Genomic DNA, 17,260 nt, shown 5'->3' on the forward strand with positions numbered 1-17,260 from the left:
TGTAAGACGGGCTTTGTTCTGACTGGCTAAGTCCAGGATAGGCAGAGGATTTCCCAAAGCAGCAAGTCCTGCCTCATTTTTGCCTGACAGTCCTTCCCTATATTCCCTCTGTCCTCACGTATTTTACAATAAGCAGGAAGAAGGAACCAAGTCACGCCTTCAACACTTTGCTTGGAAATAAATCTCAACTAAACATCCAAGTTCAGGGTTTAGGAGCTCTGCCCCCCACACATCTGTACGCTTCAGTTTAGTTAAGTTTCTACCACTGTGTGACTGGGTCCTCCGGGGCTTCTTTGTTACTGGTCAGAGATTCAATGCCGACTGGTTTAGGCCACGAGCGGTCTCCCAGAGCACCACTCCACCTGTACGGGGAGGTGTAGCTGCTCCCCCCACCCCACCCGTGGGGGGAGGGAACTGGGATCAGAACCTGCTTCTCTCCCCAACTCCCCCTTTCTCAGGACAGCCTGATGCTTAAGTGAACTCTGAACCGTGACCAGCGGTGGTCCCAGTTCACTGAGCCCACCTTTACCTTCCCAAAGGCCCCCCTCTTTCCTAGGTTCCAAGTTCAGAAATCCCAGAAAAGCATTCTGATTTGCCCACTTGAGTCACCGGCCAGAAGGCTGGACTACCGCTGTTGCCAGGTGCCCAGCCCCCCACCGTCACTGTGGCCCCAGGGAAGATGTCGGGGGAGGGAGAGAGTGGTGGGGGGAGGGGCTGGAGAGTGGGAAGATGCGGAGAAGAAAGGAGGTTCCGGTGATTCCGAGGCTGGCAGCTTGACTTAGCTGAGGATCTCCTGCTCCCGGTCCCGCCGTGCGCCTCCCCCGACCCGCGCGCCCCTCCGCGCATTGCAAGCGGACCTGGTGAGAGGCATTGGCAGGCGACCAGCCACCTAACCACCAGCAATCGCACGTGGGTGTACACGCGTCTCCCGTTCGTGACCTGGGGACCCGGAGCCGGGGTGAGGTACATAAAAATATTTTTTTGTATTTTAACCAACAGGGGCAGAGAAGGACGGACACCACAGAGAAATCGAAAGGGGTGGGGCACGCCTCTCGCTGGCTTTTTTGGGGCGGAGCCAATAAACCCCTGTTTCCTGGAGATACCCTGTTCCTGCCACCGCTGCAGTCCTTGCTGCCTTCGACCTCTGCCACCCTGGCCACCATGGGTCTGGAGCTCTACCTGGACCTGCTGTCCCAGCCCTGCCGCGCCGTCTACATCTTCGCCAAGAAGAACGGCATCCCCTTCCAGCTTCGCACCGTGGAGCTGCTCAAAGGTGGGCCCAGGCGTGCTCCCCAGGTGCCCACCGGCCTCTGCACCCGCAGGCTCCTGGACTGGCAACTCCCTGAGTGTCCCCACTAGAGGATGTCCTGGGCTGTGTGGCCTTGGAGAGGCCTTCTCTGAACCTTAGCTTTCCCCTCTGAAAGGGGGGATAATGTTACCTTCTACTCTGTGGGGTGGGGAGAAAACTTGAATTTTCAGAGTTGCATGAATTTAAATTCATAAAGCCCTAAAGACCTTGGGGAGACCACCATGCAGTGGTGAGAATTAAGGGGTGGGAAGAGCTGAGCCAACTCTCCCCTTGCCCACCCCAGTCCTGTCTAACTAAATACTTCTCTTCATCCACCCAAAGCACCTGCCTGCACCCACCAGCCCCTCTGCTGGTCTGGGAGGTAGCAGGGCAGGAGACCAGCCCCTCCCCAGTCAGGAGGCCCAGCCTGGGAGGCCCTGGAGGGAGTGGAGCAGACCTGGCGCTCCCTGCCCCCTGCTGTTTCTCAGACCAGCCCACTCAGGGGGCTCTGGTCTGTTCTGGGGAGGGAGAGAGGGAGGGGAAGGGGGGAGGGGGGGAGGGAGCAGGAGCAGGTGTGCCCCTCGCCCTGCGGGCCTTTTCTGACCTCTTTCTCCTTAGGTCAGCACCTGAACAAGGAGTTCCTCCCAGCTAACAGCCTGCAGAGGGTACCGGTCCTCAAGGACGGTGACTTCGTCTTGAGTGAAAGGTACTCTCCTTACCCCCCACCTCCCAAGCCCCCAGCCCACTGGCCCCTGGCTCTCCCACTGCAGGCCCTCCCAGACCCCACGAGCACCGCGGGCCAAGGTGAAGAAGGGTGTGATGGGAGCAGGGGGCCTGGAGTGAGCCCAGGGCGACCAGGGGCTGGCGTAGCACGTCACTGCTCCTCTCTTGTCCTCAGACTCTGCTTCTCCCCAGGGCCTCTCTACCCCCACAAGCAGGGGCACTAGAAGAGAGGATATGGGACCTTTGTCCAGCATGGGACAGAGATGAGGCTGAACAAATACAATCCGAAAGGGTGTCTCCTGACACTCCCCAGAGTCTGCCTAGGCCTGAGCACCGAGTTCCTGGTGGAACTCAGACCGGGCAGGAAGAGGACATGAGGTCAGGCACGACAGCGGTGATGGCTGGGGGCCTGGCAGAGGGGACCTGCAGCAGATCTGAGGACATGCTTTCCCTCTTGGTACCTAACCCGTGCACTCAAGCATGCGAGGTGAACCCACTGTGTGCCAGCCCTATGCAGGCTTCCAGAGTTCCAGGGGCCTTTTCTGAGTTGTGCAGCCTCGGACAAGTCACTTAAGTATTCTGAGCCTTAGTTTCCTCATGTGCGAAAGAGGTAACAGGAGTCTCTACCTCATAGGGCAGCTGCTGGAATATCACAGAGGTGAGGTTCTTAAAGTACAAAGTGGAAGGTCTGGTCGAGAGTCTGTGCCCAAGACAGAGAAGAGAGGAGGCTCAGGAGGATACAGTCAGGGAAGAGAGGAGGCAGGGTCCAGGGAGCTGGGGAGGGGAGGGGAGGCCATCAGATGCAGAGAAGCCCAGGGCCCCACAGCGGGAGGGGAGCAGCCGGGGATAAAGGCCACAAGCCAGGGTCTTCACAGCCGTTGCTCCTACCTCTGTCCCCAGCGTGGCTATCCTCATTTACCTGAGCAGTAAGTATCAGACAGCGGATCACTGGTACCCATCAGACCTGCAGGCCCGCATGCGCGTCCATGAGTACCTGGGCTGGCATGGTGACTGCATCCGTAACAACTTTGGTGTGTCCCTGTGGGCCCAGGTAAGGAGAGCCATCTGGGGATTGATTGGCTGTCAGGGGTCGGGGAGGGGGCGGGGGCTACAGACTGAGCCTGTACTTTGTCAGGTGCTGGCACCGCTCATCGGGGCTCAGGTGCCTGAGGAGAAGCTGAAGCACAACAGGGCTGCCATGGACCGGGCCCTGCAGTGCCTGGAGGACAAGTTCCTGGGGGACAAGGCCTTCCTCACTAGCCAGCAGGTGACGCTGGCAGACATCATGGCGCTGGAGGAGCTGATGCAGGTGTGAGCTTGGCTGGTGGAGCAGCATTTGTGGGCAGCATCCCTCTTATTGCCACCCTCTTAGACAGCAATGCTGACGGCTAGGGAAAGCTAGAGTTTGCCCAGCATCCAGAGCGAGTTTCTGGCTGAACTGACGCTGGAGCCAGGACCCGCTACTTCCCTTCTTGGTGGGGTTTCATCCTGGCGCTCTCGAGCCCTGAGGTTGGCCATGCTGCCCTGGGCTGCTCATGGAAGTTGGGAAATGGGCATGACGCCTTTACCAGTGCTTCTGGCATCGTACTAACTTCCCCGTCCTTGTCCTTGCAGGTTGTGGCTCTTGGCTGTGACCTGTTTGAGGGACGGCCGCGACTGGCTGCCTGGCACCAGCGAGTGGAAGCTTTCCTGGGTGCTGATCTGTGCCGGGAGACCCACAGCCTCATCTCGAGCATTCGGGAGCAGGCAGCCAACAAAAAAATCCTGGATCCTCCCCCAGAGATGTACTCAAAGATGCTGCTTCGTTTATCCAGGATCCCCTGAAGGGCCTGGGATAAGGTTGATTGGGGTCAGAGGATTGGTAGTATTCATTCTGTTTCTTACTTTTCATCTTTTGTCCCTTTCATCTGCTTGCCCCTTCTCCCGCTTTCCGTGTTGTCACAGTCTCTTCGACTCCTGGAGGAACTCTTCACAGGTGGGACATTGAATGTCCTGGGCAGTGCTGCTCCTCAGGTGCACCAGATGTAATCAATAGAAAATTTAAAGTGACCATATGTATATAAAGAGCTCCTAAAATTCAATAACATGAAGAAAAAGAAAGCAACTGAAAATCAGCAAATGCCATCATCGGTCTTTTACATATAGTGAAGATTCTGACACTTTGATACAGAACCAGGAATTCTTGGTGTGCCCTGGCTGGTGTGGCTCAGTTGGTTGAGTGCCATCCTGTAAACTGAAAGGTTGCTTGTTCGATTCCTGGTCAGGGCACATGCTTGGGTTGCAGGTTTGGACCCCAGTCGGAGCATCTATGGAAGGCAGCCAATCGCTGTTTCTCTCACATCGACGTTTCTCTCCCTCTCTTTCTCCCTCCTTTCCCTTCTCTCTCTCTAAAAAAAAAAAAAAAAAAAAAAAAAGCCCTGGCTGGTGTGGCTCAGTGGATTGGGTGCAGGCCTGCGAACCAAAGAGTTGCCAGTTCAATTCCCCATCAGGGCACATGACTGGGTTGTGGGCACTTGAGAGGCAACCACACACTGATGTTTATCTCCCTCTTTCTCCCTCCCCCTCTCTAAAAAAATAAATAAATAAAATCTTTAAAAAAAGAATTCTTGTTTTTTTTAAATATATTTTATTGATTATGCTATTACAGTTGTCCCATTTCCCCCCCTTCACTCCACTCCATCCTGCCCATCCCCTCTCTCCCACATTCCCCCCCTATAGTTCATGTCCATGGGTCATACTTATAAGTTCTTTGGCTTCTACATTTCCTACACTATTCTTACCCTCCCCCTGTCTATTTTCTACCTACCATTTATGCTACTTATTCTCTGTACCTTCCCCCCCTCTCTCCCCCTCCCACTCCCCTGTTGATAACCCTCCATGTGATCTCCATTTCTGTGACTCAGTTCCTGTTCTAGTTGTTTGCTTAGTTTGCTTTTGGTTTTGTTTTAGGTGTGGTTGTTAATAACTGTGATTTTGCTGTCATTTTTACTGTTCATATTTTTAATCTTTTTCTTAGGTAACTCCCTTTAACATTTCATATAATAAGGGTTTGGTGATGATGAACTGCTTTAACTTGACCTTATCTGAGAAGCACTTTATCTTCCCTTCCATTCTAAATATAGCTTTGCTGGATAGAGCAATCTTAGATGTAGGTCCTTGCCTTTCATGACTTTGAATACTTCTCTCCAGCCCCTTCTTGCCTGTAAGGTCTCTTTTGAGAATCAGCTGACAGTCTTATGGGAACTCCTTTGTAGGTAACTGTGTCCTTTTCTCTTGCTGCTTCTAAGATTCTCTCCTTATCTTTCATCTTGGGTAATGTAATGATGATGTGCCTTGGTGTGTTTGTCCTTAGGTTCAGCTTCTTTGGGACTCTCTGAGCTTCCTGGACTTCCTGGAAGTCTATTTCCTTTGCCGGATTAGGGAAATTCTCCTTAATTATTTATTCAAATAAGTTTTCAATTTTCTGCTCTTCTTCTTCTTCTGGTACCCCTATGATTCGGATGTTGGAATGTTTAAAGATGTCCTGGAGGTTCCTAAGCCTCTCCTCAATTTTTTGAATTCTTGTTTCTTCATTCTTTTCTGGTTGGATGTTTCTTTCTTCCTTCTGGTCCACACCATTGATTTGAGTTCTAGTTTCCTTCCCATTACTATTGGTTCCCTGTACATTCCTTTGTTTCTCTTAGGATAGCCTTCATTTTTTCATCTAATTTGCAACCAAATTCAACCAATTCTGTGAGCATCCTGATTACCAGTGTTTTGAACTGTACATCTGATAGGTTGGCTATCTCTTCGTCGCTTAGTTGTATTTTTTCTGGAGCTTTGATCTGTTCTTTCATTTGGGCCTTTCTTTTGTTTTGGCACGCCTGTACGTAAAGGGGCAGAGCCTTAGGTGTTCCCCGGGGTGGGGGGTAACACTGGTTGCTCTGCTGTGATGCTGTATGTGGGGGAGGGGCCGAGAGGGAGCAACAGCACCTGCTCCACTCTGCCGGATTTCAGTCACTCACTCCGCTACCCACAATCAAATTGGGCCCCTCTGGTGCTGATTCCCGGGTGCGTGGGCTTGTGCACACTCTAGGCCCCTGTGGGTCTCTCCAATGAACTGTCCTGTGAGGCTGGGAGTTTCTCCTGCTGCCACCTCAACCCCCATGGGTGTTTTCACTCAGAGGTTTGAGGCTTTATTTCCCCGCGCTGAAGCCCTGGGTTGTGCAGTCTGTCACCTGGTCCACCAGCTGCTGCCTCACTGGCCAGCTGCAGCCTGGCCTGCCCCGCTCCACAATCCGCCACCTCGTTGGGTCTGCCAGCTGCCACCTTGCTGCGAGTCCTCTCCGCCTGGCTGCCCATCTCCGCCCTCCTACAGGTCTGGATGAATGTTTCTTCTTTATCTCCTTGGTTGTCGGACTTCCATATAGTTCGATTTTCTGTCAGTTCTGGTTGTTTTTTGTTCTAATTGTTGTTGTCCTTCTTTTGGTTGTGCGAGGAGGCACAGTGTGTCCATCTACGCCTCCATCTTGGCCAGAAGTCCCGAATTCTTGGTTTTTGTGTTGCGGATGTTCAAGGGCGTGCAGGTCCATAGTATACGCGCAGATGGAACAATATTCACAAAGCTGTTGGGATGTCTGGCATGCCTTTACTCATGGGTGGGCAAGCCCGCTCGGGGCAGCCAGGGACTGGCTGCAAGCTGCGTGTCTCCCTGCATATCACACGTTGCGGCCCTTGCTCCCCAGCATGGCACCCATCGTGGCACCTGTCCCCTCGCACGTCTCTCTGCATGTCTCTCTAGTGAGAAGCCCTCATGTGTTTAAGTACTAGAGGGGAACAAAGCTAGAAAAATGCCAGAACGTTACATAGCAACATAAGTCTGCGCATGTGAGTCCACTTCACGTTATGGGAAGAGTTTATCGGACCCAGGCTCAAGGCTATGAGAACACTACTTATCAGACCCTCCAAGGCTATGGGAACACCGCTTCCCTTAGGTACCGAGACACCTAGGTGAGGAAGTCAGACTGCCTCCACTTACCCTACAGTTTTATTACATTGTTGTATGATATGCATGGACTGAAATATGTCCCAGGAAACTTCATCGTAGTTAACTGAAGTAACTTAGTGTGATGGCAGGTTCAATGGTACCTGTGGTTTGGCCTGTTCTCCCAACCCCTCAAGAACATCACTGGCCAGGCTGGGCTCTGTGCTGTCCCCGGAACCGAGGGTGAAGTCAGTCCTGCCCAAGCCACAGGGCCTGCAAGTCCGTGCGTGTGCATGTGTCAGAGGGTGTCCCCCAAAGTCCTGTCCACTGGCAGATGTCAGTTCCTGTGGAGAGAATGGGAAGGCACAATGGCCCCCTTGCAGAGGTCAGGAAGGCCAGAGAATGGCTCCAATCTTCCTGGGTCCCGGAATGGGGCCAGGACAGTTTCCCAGGAGGCCTTGGCTGGGTGCCTAGGAGCGCCAGGGCCACTTTGGCTGCTACTCACTCCATGGCCCACCCAGCCCGCACAGGTCCCTGTGGGCTGGCCTCCAGCTCCATGGAGGCCCTGTCTGCAACCCGGCCCTCAGCATCCCAGACCTGGGTCCTGACAGAAGAGGAGCTCAAAGGGCAGTCCAAGGAAAGGCCTGTGTGGGCTCGAGGCAAACGGATGGAGCTGGGAGTGCGGCCACACTGGGTGAGGTGGCGCTCCCACCACAGGAGGCTGCTGCACAGGGAGCATGGGATCAGACTTGGACTTGAGAAATCCCCTCTGTTGCTGTGTGGACCAGGACCAAGGGCCCAGGGTAGAGGTAGAGGGCTCTGGGAGCTGGTGAGCTTGGCCAGGCCATCCAGAGGCTTAGGGGTGATAAGAAATGCAGAACGTAGAGTGATAGCCTAACAGTGCCTGGCGATATAGGGGTGGGGTTGGAATGAGGAAGAGGAAAGCCTCCTAGGGGTCTGGCCTGATCCCCAGAGGGTGGGGGGGCACACTTGAGGTGGGGAGCTCTAGAGGAGGGTAGTCAAGAGGGAGGTGCCTTTAAGATGTCAGGATGGTTACCTGGTATGGAGAGAGGAGAGGCCTGGGCTGGGGGTGGGTGGGGCACATGCCTATGTGAATGTGTGATGTGTCTGTGTGTGGCATAGTGGGAGGGAAGACAGCAGACCTTGAGGACCTGAACTGTGTACCTGCCAGCTTCTCCCAGCCTGTGTCGTCCTTCCTTAAAGGCTGGTGGAAGCCGCCCTGGCTGGCCCAAGCAAAGATCAGGGTGGCCCAGGATGGCAGGTGTTTGGCCCCATCCAGTGGGAGGAGCAGACGGTGGGAGGGTCTGAGGGCCCTCAACACCCTGAGAAGGAGGAGGAGGGCCAGGGCTTTTAGAAAACCCATGACTAAGCCCCAACAGGGCCACAGCCCAACCTGCTGCCACTCTTGAGAGGCCAGAAGGGGTGGCACTTGGCAGGGCACCCAGCCAGTCATGGAGGGACTAGGCTTTAAGGAAGGGCACAGACCACAGGCCCCATTTTATGTAAAATGAGTCTTGCCTGAGGGTGGAAACTGGGCTCTGAGAGCCAGCAGCCCAAGGGGGGTCAAAACAAGGGGACCCTCTGAGCCCCTATCCCAGACCCTGGGCCCAGGGAGAACTGGCACGGGAAAAGAACATGGAGATCCCTTGGGGAAGGTGTTCTTGGCAGGCCTGCCTTTCTCCCCCTGAGGGGGGAGCCTGATGCCAGAGAGCTGGGCCTGGCGCCAGAGGGCAGGTTGAGGTAGTAGCCAGGAGGAGAGGTTGAAACGGGACCCAGGGAGGAGGAACGGAGCAGTGTGGCTGAGGGGGAGGGGGAGAGATGCCACCTGGAAGAGGGTGTGGGAATGAGGAGGTCCTCCCCTGGAGGTGAAGTTGGAGAGAAACCCCATCAAATCACCCCACTTGTAAGAGATGGAGCCGCCCAGTCCTGGCAGGGTGGGGATATCTCTGACACCCCTGTCCTCAGCATGACATGCTTCTTATACCTGAGTCGTACGTATCAGATGGAGGTGCACTGGTACCCACTGGGGCTGCAGGCCCATGTCACATTGACACGTACTTGGCATGCCAGCACGCTGCCAGCCATCTGCCCGCCACCAATGTCTACCTGTGCAAGGCGAGCCTACCTGCCCTACTGTGCAGGATTGGGCAGGAGCCAGGATGCCCAGAGCTGGGAAGGACCAGTTGGCCCATATACTGCTGTCCCTCCACCACCCAGGGCAGACATTGCTAATCCATCACAGCACTCTTTCCCCCGAGCCTGAAAGAAACCTCGGAATCCGTCTGCACATGGAGCCCCAGAGGGCTTCACTGATGGATAGTGGCTGGGGAGGAGGGGAGAGGAGGCCGAGGAGCTTGGAGGAGCACAAGATAAGTTGCGCCCTCTCTTCCCGGCCCAGTCTCTCCTGCCCCACTATCCCAGGCAACCTGTGGATGCTGCACAGCTGGAGCGGCTGTCGGGGGAGGCTGATGTCTACTCTGAAACACCTGGAATGGGGAGGTCCTTCCTAGCAACTGTATAGGTCTCTGGCAGAACTGATGGCGCTTACAGAGCTGATGCAGCTTAGTTTCTCCTGTCTGCTCACATGCTGGGGGTCTCACTGAACTGGGCAGAGGCTTCAGTGCCAGCTGCCAGGTCTTCCCACCCCACTGCTGTCCACTGTGACTTCTTCCAAGACTGGCCCCAGATGGCAGCGTGGTAGCCTTTGTGGAAGCCGCCTTAAGCTCTGAGCTTGTTCAGTAGGCCCTCGGGCTTGTGCTCCAGCCTCGGGAACCCCCTCCCCCATTAAAGAGGCCTGGCTGGCCCAGGAGCTGGTGCAGGCGCTGCCTATTGCCCTGCACCCTGCTACCTGCAATAAACACGTGGTGTACCCTCTACTTGTCTTTAGCCTCACACCTGACCTAGGAAGTGGGGTTTCTCTATTTCTGAACAGACAGGGAATCTCCCAAGATCACACAGCAGAGTGAGAATGTGGGTCTTCCCACAGTGTCCACATTCTTCAGCCACCAGGCACAAAGTTCCAGGTGCATGGCCTGGCCACTGCCAGTCCCAACCCAGGCAAGAAGTTTCTGGGCTCCTGTGCATGGCATAGCCTAACCGGCTGGCCCTCGACTCCCCTGTGGCATTGTCCCCAGTGTTCTGACAGCTGCTGTTCCCCTCTCCCACTCTCTACCTCTGGACCCTTCCAGGAGTAGATCTCATTACCCGTGCTCCGTCTGGACCCTGCAGAGCCCTCCTGGTCACGTTCCACAGTGAAGGCCTGGCCCTGGGAATCCCCTCGAGTGAGTCCTTTTCTGACACTGGCCGTGGGCACACACAGGTCCCCGAGGGAGGGGAAGGGCAGAATGACAGCTGCCCCCAGCCCTCTACTCTCCCCCTCCCATTCCTGAGCCAGGGCCTCTCCCCAGACTACTTCCAGGCCTCCTCAGAACCCTTGCTGCTATGAGAATTCCGGGCTTCGTGGCCTCATGACAACCCCAAGTGAAACAAAAAGTTCCAGAATGCAGGGTCTTGGGCCTGGGTTGGAGAGGCCTGGGGGGCCCAGGACCAGGGGCTCAGGCTGCATATAGGCTCAGGGCCTGCTGGCTGGGGCTGGGGGGCGGGGACCCAGTACGTGTCTCAGCATGGGGCTGGAGCTCTACCTGGACCTGCTGTCAGCGTCCTGCCGCGCCGTCTACATCTTTGCCAAGAAGAACGGCATCCCCTTCGAATTCCAGTTTGTGGACCTGCTGAAAGGTTGGGACCCACCGCTTCCCCGGGGGCAGGCTTGGTGCCAGGAGTAGGCAGGACTTGAGGTTGGGGTGTTTCTGAAAAGTGGAGACAGAGATCAGGGAGATGGCCTTCTTCCAAACTCCACAGGGAAAGAAAAGGTTCCCAAGGGAACGGCAGGCTGAGCACCACCTGCCCAGCCTGCCTTCACCAGTCCCCACAGATTCTGCCCTACTCTGATGAACAACAGGCTCTTAGAAGGTAGAGTGGGAGAAAGAGCTGTGGAGGGGCCCATGGGCTCCCACCCAGTGCCCTCACCTTCTCCTTGTGGGAGTCTAGAATCTTGTTGGCGGCAGCACCCACTGTTGAGGTTGGTAAAGGTCACAGAGCTGTCTTGTCGTCCCGCACCTGAGAGCCCAGATGTTGCTTTGGTGCGCACCCCTCCCCCGCCAGTATTCAGACCCACCCAGGGTGACGCAGACCCTATTGAGGCTCAGGGTCCTGGTCTCCAGCAGCTCCCACCCCCAGCACAGAGCTGGCTCGAGCAGCTCAACCTGCAGGAGCTTCTAGAACAGCGATTTTCAACCGGCGTGCCACAGAATTTTTTCAAATGCAATACTTGACTATGTAGTCGGGGCGCTGACCTCTTTTTTCTTAGATTGTCAAAAGAAACAGTGACAACAGCCAACACAACAATAGCCGTCCAGTGGAAATAAATCAAAATTATACCTATTTTTTGGTCAGATTGGCAAAAAAAAAAGATTTTTTGGTGTGCTGCAGAACTTTAGTAATTAGTTTCTGTGTGGCATGAAGTGGAAAAGGTTGAAAATCACTGCTCTAGAACCTAGAGGGGGGTATACAGGAGCTCCAGAAATGAACAAGGGGTGTGCAGAGCCCCGGAAATGCCTCCAACCAGAGACATCTGGTCGAGGGAGAGTTAGAACTTCTGCCCCATCCTGGGCTGGTTGCCTGTGAAAGGCTCTGTTTTGAACTCCAGCTGTGCTAGGGCTGGGGCTGCCAGCAGCGGGCTATGGCTTCAGGCCCAGACATGGGGGTGGGATTGGCACCCTCCAGCTCCTGTGAGCCAAGGGGTTATCCGGGTGGCAGGGCCTCGGATGGGGGCAGGGGTTGTGGTCCCGCTCCCTCTTCTGCCACGGCACTGACCTGCCCTGACCTGGGTTGAGGAATGATGTCTTCTGGGCCTCAGTTTCCCCTTTTGAGCAAATGGAGAAGGAGGCATTTCTGTCCTCTGGGAGGCCTGGCTCTCTCTTCCCTGGGGTGCCAGCAGCCCCAGCCCTTCCCTGCCTCTCCCAGGTCACCACCACAGCAAGGAGTACGTGGAGATGAACCCCCTGAGGAAGCTGCCCGGCCTCAAAGATGGAAAGTTTATCTTATCCGAAAGGTAATGAGACCAGAGAAGTGGGCGTTCGTGCTGCTGCCTGTCACCACCAGAACCAATAGGCAGAGACAGGGGTTGAATCTTCACTCAGAGGGCCGTCGATCTGAGGACACAGCCGGTTATGTGCCCTCACAGCCCGTCACATCTTATCTCAAACCGACATTTTTTATACAGAGCAGGAGCGGGTCACTAAGGGGTTTGGAATTCAGGAAAAAGTTAATCAGACAAAAGTGGCAGTCTAGCAATTTCTCTAGCATCCTTTCATCTGCTGACCGGTGACTTTTTATCTGTGTCCCGGTCCCTCCCTGGAGCACTGTGGCTTAGACACCACCGTGACGTCTGGCAGCCCTCCTGGGGTGCAGAGGTGTCCTGGAGTCAAGGTGGGGCCCGTGTATGTTTCAGTTCCAGGAACAACAGCTTTCTGCATGCATTCACCACCAAGCCTACTAACTATATAACTAAAGCTAAACACTTTTTAACACTCAAGTTCCCCATCAGAAACAGTCTTCTGGGGGCCCTTCCGCCATCCGTCTCTGTTCTTCCTGGGAGGTTAACCTGGAGCGGACCGGCTAGTGCTTGCTTACTTCTTTTCCTGTGGGAAATTTCACACGTGCACTGAAGTAGACAGAATACCAACTAATGAGGAGTCCAGTGACCCCAGGTACCCATCACCCAGCGCCAGCAGGTATCCACTCAGGGGCCCATTTCACATCGTCTGTACCCCACTCTATTTCCCTGCCTCCTGGCCACCCCACTATCTCATCCGTAAAGTTAGGAATGTACTTCTAAGAGAGAGGGCCCTTGAAAAGAAAAACAAAAAACAAGAACCCCAGACCACTACACCACCACAATAAAATGAACAATACTCCTTAGGTTTCACCCAATATCCAGTTCACATTCCAAAGCCTCTGATTATCTCATTATCCCCTTTGCAGTCCGTGTGTTTGAATCAGGGTCCAGATAACCTGCAGGCACGGCAGCTGGTCGATCTGTCTCTTAAACCTCCTTTAATCTACAGCCCTCCACGCCCCGCCTTTGCCTCTGCATTTTTGTTGTGGCTGAAGAAACCAGGTCCTTCGTTCTGTGCTGTTTCCACAGCCTGAGTTTTGCTCGTTGCCTTCTCATGGCGTCGTGGAACATGTTTTTCTGTCCCTTCATTTCCTGTAAATGGGTAGCTGGATCTAGAGTTTTGGTAAGATTTAGGGTTGATTGATTTTGAGACTCCTTCACAGGTGGTCTCATAATTTTAAAGTGTATCTCCCAAGCTGACCGCAGACCAGGGCCTGCTACTTTCCTAAGGCTGCTATAGCAAAGTACCACTAGCTGGGTGGCGTAGAATAGCAGAAATGTATTGCCTCACAGTTTTGGGGGGGCTATAAGTCTGAAAGCAAGGCATTGGCAGGGGCATATGCCCCTGCAAGGGTTGGTAAGGACCTGTGCCTGGCCTCTCCCCTAGATTCCGGCAGCCTCAGGAGTTCCTGCACTGGTGGATTGCCACCGTCTCCCGGTGTCTCTTCACACTGCCTTCCCTCCGAGTGTGTCTTTGTGTCCAAAAGTCTTCTTTCTGTAAGGACACCAGTCATATTCAATTAGAGTCCACACTAAAGGCCTCATTTCAACTTGATTACCTCTATAAAGACCCTACTTCCAAATACAGCCACACTCTGAGGTCCTGTTCTTTAGGACTTGAATGAATCTTTTCGGAGGGGACACAATGAGAGTCTGCCTCTGGCCCACCCAAATTCATGTCCCCCACCCTTCTCCCAGTCACGCTTTCTGACTCCTTTCTCCAAGTTTACCATGCTCCTTTCTACTCCCATATTTCCGCACCTGTCCGCTGTCTGGACTGCCCTTCCTGATGCCATCTGCCAACCCCGCTCACCCCGCAGGTCCTCCTTCCTTCCCTTGCTGACTAGTGGGCTCATGGCCTTTCCTGGAGCCTTTGGGCTCATCCTTTCCCTGGAAGAATGTCAGTGCCTACAGCTCACCAGTGGCTGGAAGCCCTGCATTGGGTCCAGGCCACTCTGGGGTGGGAGGCAGCGTAGCAGAGCCGGGGAAGGCAAGAGCTGTGCCCTGACCTGCCCTTTCTGCAGTGTGGCCATCCTCCTCTACCTGTGCCGCAAGTACAGCACGCCCTCGCACTGGTACCCGCCAGACCTGCACACGCGTGCTCGCGTGGACGAGTTCATGGCCTGGCAGCACACGGCCATTCAGGTGCCCATGAGCAAGATCCTCTGGGTCAAGGTGAGTGGGTCACGGCGGGGGCTCACGGCCAGGAGCTTGAGCAAGGGTCCCTTCCTCCCTGAGCTGCATTTCCTCAGCTTCCGTGCCCCCTGCTTTCCAGAGCCTTCCAGAGCTCGTAGGAATGTGGAGTGAACCACAGGGACAAGGGGAAGTGCACCCGGGAGGGGCTCGTCTCACTCACACTGGGAGAGGGCTCAAGGAATTTCATTCTGAACTAGGGGACATCAGAGTGCAAGGGCCCATGCAGCCCACCGACGTGAAGATGACGAACATGGATATGGGCCACTTAACGGCAGGGATGTGTTCTGACAAATTCATCGTTAGGCGACTTTGTTGTGTGAACACCAAACAGTACACCTAAACAAACCTGCATGGTGTAGCCGACTACTTACTCAGGCTGCATGGTGCAGCCTACTGCTGCAAGGCTGCATGCAAGCCTGCACAGCTCGTTACTGTGTGAAACAGCGCAACATTAGATCAAGCACAAGAAAAAATGATGCAGCCATGAGATACGATAAACGCAAGATGCAAGAGGCTATTGCTGGTGTAACGCAGCCTACTGTTTTACAGCCAACTTTTTTTATAAGTAGAAAGAATACGCTCTAAAAAATGATAAGAGTATAGCATAGTAAATACATAAACCAGAAAGAGAGTCATTTATTGTAATTATCAAGTATTGTATCCTATACATAGTTGTATGTTCTATATGTTCATACACCTGGCAGCACGGTAGGCTCGTTTACACGGCATTACCCAGACAGGTGAGTCATGCGTTGTGCTACGTTAGCCAGCCGTGAGATCACCAGGCAATTGGAACTTTCCAACTCCACGATGATAATATGGGATCACCGTCATACATGTGCTCCATCACGGTGCGTGTCTGTAACGAGTACATGTGCCAGTCCTTTCTTATCCTACACCTGTGACACACCCACTAATCAATCACAGGATTCTTTCCTGCCAGGATCTCAAAATTCTTCTGAACAATGGCCCCAGGTAACTTATACCAACCAGAACTCCTGAAAGAGGTGAAACCACTTTCATTCTTGGTTCTGTCCAACATCTCTCTAGCAGACAAGGGTACTGAGGCCTGGAGGGTCAGGCCTGAGGCACCAGGGTGCAGCCTCCTCTTCCCCCCTCTCCCCAACCCCGGCCAGATGCTGATCCCAAAGATCACAGGGGAGGAGGTTCCAGCTGAGAAGACACAGGAGATGCTGGCGGAGGTGAAGAAAAACCTGCAGCTCTTCGAGGAGAAGTTTCTGCAGGACCAGATGTTCATCACTGGGAACAGCATCTCACTGGCAGACCTGGTGGCCCTGGTGGAGATGATGCAGGTGTGGAGTTTGGTGGTGGGGAGACAGAGTCCAGGCAGAGGGGGACACCCTTGTGACCACTGGGGCCATAACTTCAAAACAGGCTGGTGAAGAGGGAGACATGGAACCATGGCAGCTAAGCCTAGGTGGCAGGACTTGAACCGAGGACCACAGGAAACTCAGAGTTTCGAACCAGGGAGGGTCACTATCATCCATGCTTCACAACAATCCCTTAATAGGGAATAGGAGGAGGGCAAGCCTGGAACAGGGAGAAGAACACCGCATTTCTTGGTCAGTCAGCCAGGATCCTGGATGCCTCAGCCTTCTGATGGACTCTCCAGGCAGTGCCCAGAAGCTTCCAGAATGTCCTTCTGGCTGAAGTGCCTCTTTTCTAGAGCTCCAGATAGCTGCACAGAGCAGCTCCTTTGGCTCTAGGTCTGACAAGCATCCATTGTGCATTTTGGGGCATACCTGGATGGGGGTCATTCATGTAGCTTCTTCATGCAGGGAGGTGTGGCCAGTTCTAACCTAGACCCTGTCTGGTGTCTTGCAAGGCCAGCATAATCTCTGGCCACCTGGTCCTTGGTCAACGTGCAGTGCAGATCAACACCAGGAAAAATCATTCCAGATTTTCTGTCTCAAGTGGTGTAGCCCCTGCGTTTCATCCCCACCCCTTACATTTCTCCCACTCCACCCTCTTATGGGTCTTCTGAGCATCTTGGATGCATGTTTCTTAGGCTACCTGCTGGGTCTCCCATTCCAGCACCTTTGCTTGACCACAGAGGGAGGGTCAATGGCAGGGGGTGGGGGAAGAAGTGATTCCTCCCACCCTTATCTAGGGACAAGGGGTTTCTCTGGAAGAAGGCAGGACCCATGGGAGGCTTTACACTGGAAAAGTAGGAGCCAATTGGGCCAGAGAGGGATTCAGGGGACTGACTTAGAGCAAGACCAGTGACCAAGAACCCTGGTGGATTCTGGGTCTTCCCTCCCCATCCCACATCTATTACAGAGCCTGTGACCCCTTGCCCAGTCCTCGGGGATCCGCAGAGTGACTGAGGCTGCAGGAGGACAGTGGGGGTGGGGGGAGGCTGGTCTCCAGGCTGACCATGCCTTCTATTTTGTCTGTCCACAGCCCATGGGGGGCAACCACAATGTCTTCCTCAACAGCTCCAAGCTGGCTGAGTGGCGCATGAGGGTGGAGCTCACCATTGGCTCCAACCTCTTCTATGAGGCCCATAACCGGCTGGTGAAGCTGGATGAGTGGGACTGTTCAGCGCTGGATCCAACAGTCAAGGAGAGGATCTGTGAGTTGCTGCAGAAGTTCAAGTAGAGCAACTCACCCCTCAGGGCCTGGTTGGCTCAGCCCTCTGGTGCCCTTTCCTTGGGAGAGATGCTGAACACAGCTCCGTGTCTCTGCCTAATAAAGAACTGAACCACCACCCTGGCTGGTGAGCCTGCAACGGCTGGTGTGAACGGAGGGTCTGACGTGGGAGTGGGCAGCAGTGGGTCCTCCCAGCTCCCAAAAGAATTAAAAAATTAAGGGTTAAATATGACCAAACTCTCAGTAATAATAATTGATGATTTCAATACTCCACTATCAG

The 17,260-nt window shown here is 54.2% G+C and overlaps 2 protein-coding genes across 3 annotated transcripts; both read left to right on the forward strand.

Moving 5' to 3' along the window:
* Positions 1-730: 730 nt before the first annotated feature.
* On the forward strand, positions 731-4,600 carry LOC112310706 (glutathione S-transferase theta-2B). Of its 2 annotated transcripts, none has more exons than XM_045201050.3 (6): positions 731-860; positions 1,000-1,273; positions 1,907-1,994; positions 2,912-3,062; positions 3,147-3,320; positions 3,626-4,600. In XM_045201050.3, the coding sequence occupies exons 2-6, from the start codon at positions 1,162-1,164 to the stop codon at positions 3,833-3,835; spliced, it is 735 nt and encodes a 244-aa protein (XP_045056985.2). In that variant the 5' UTR covers positions 731-860; positions 1,000-1,161; the 3' UTR covers positions 3,836-4,600. The 2 variants fall into 2 exon arrangements, with proteins under 2 accessions (XP_045056985.2, XP_024422742.2); XM_024566974.4 differs by having other exon boundaries at positions 745-909.
* Positions 4,601-10,618: 6,018 nt separating this feature from the next.
* Positions 10,619-16,989, forward strand: GSTT4 (glutathione S-transferase theta 4). Its single transcript, XM_024566982.2, has 5 exons — positions 10,619-10,730; positions 12,018-12,105; positions 14,196-14,346; positions 15,504-15,680; positions 16,792-16,989. Exons 1-5 carry the CDS (start codon positions 10,619-10,621, stop codon positions 16,987-16,989), a joined length of 726 nt encoding a protein of 241 aa, XP_024422750.1.
* Positions 16,990-17,260: the final 271 nt, after the last annotated feature.

Source organism: Desmodus rotundus, chromosome 7, assembly GCF_022682495.2.
Source record: "Desmodus rotundus isolate HL8 chromosome 7, HLdesRot8A.1, whole genome shotgun sequence".
In the NCBI taxonomy this organism is placed as follows: Eukaryota; Metazoa; Chordata; class Mammalia; order Chiroptera; family Phyllostomidae; genus Desmodus; species Desmodus rotundus.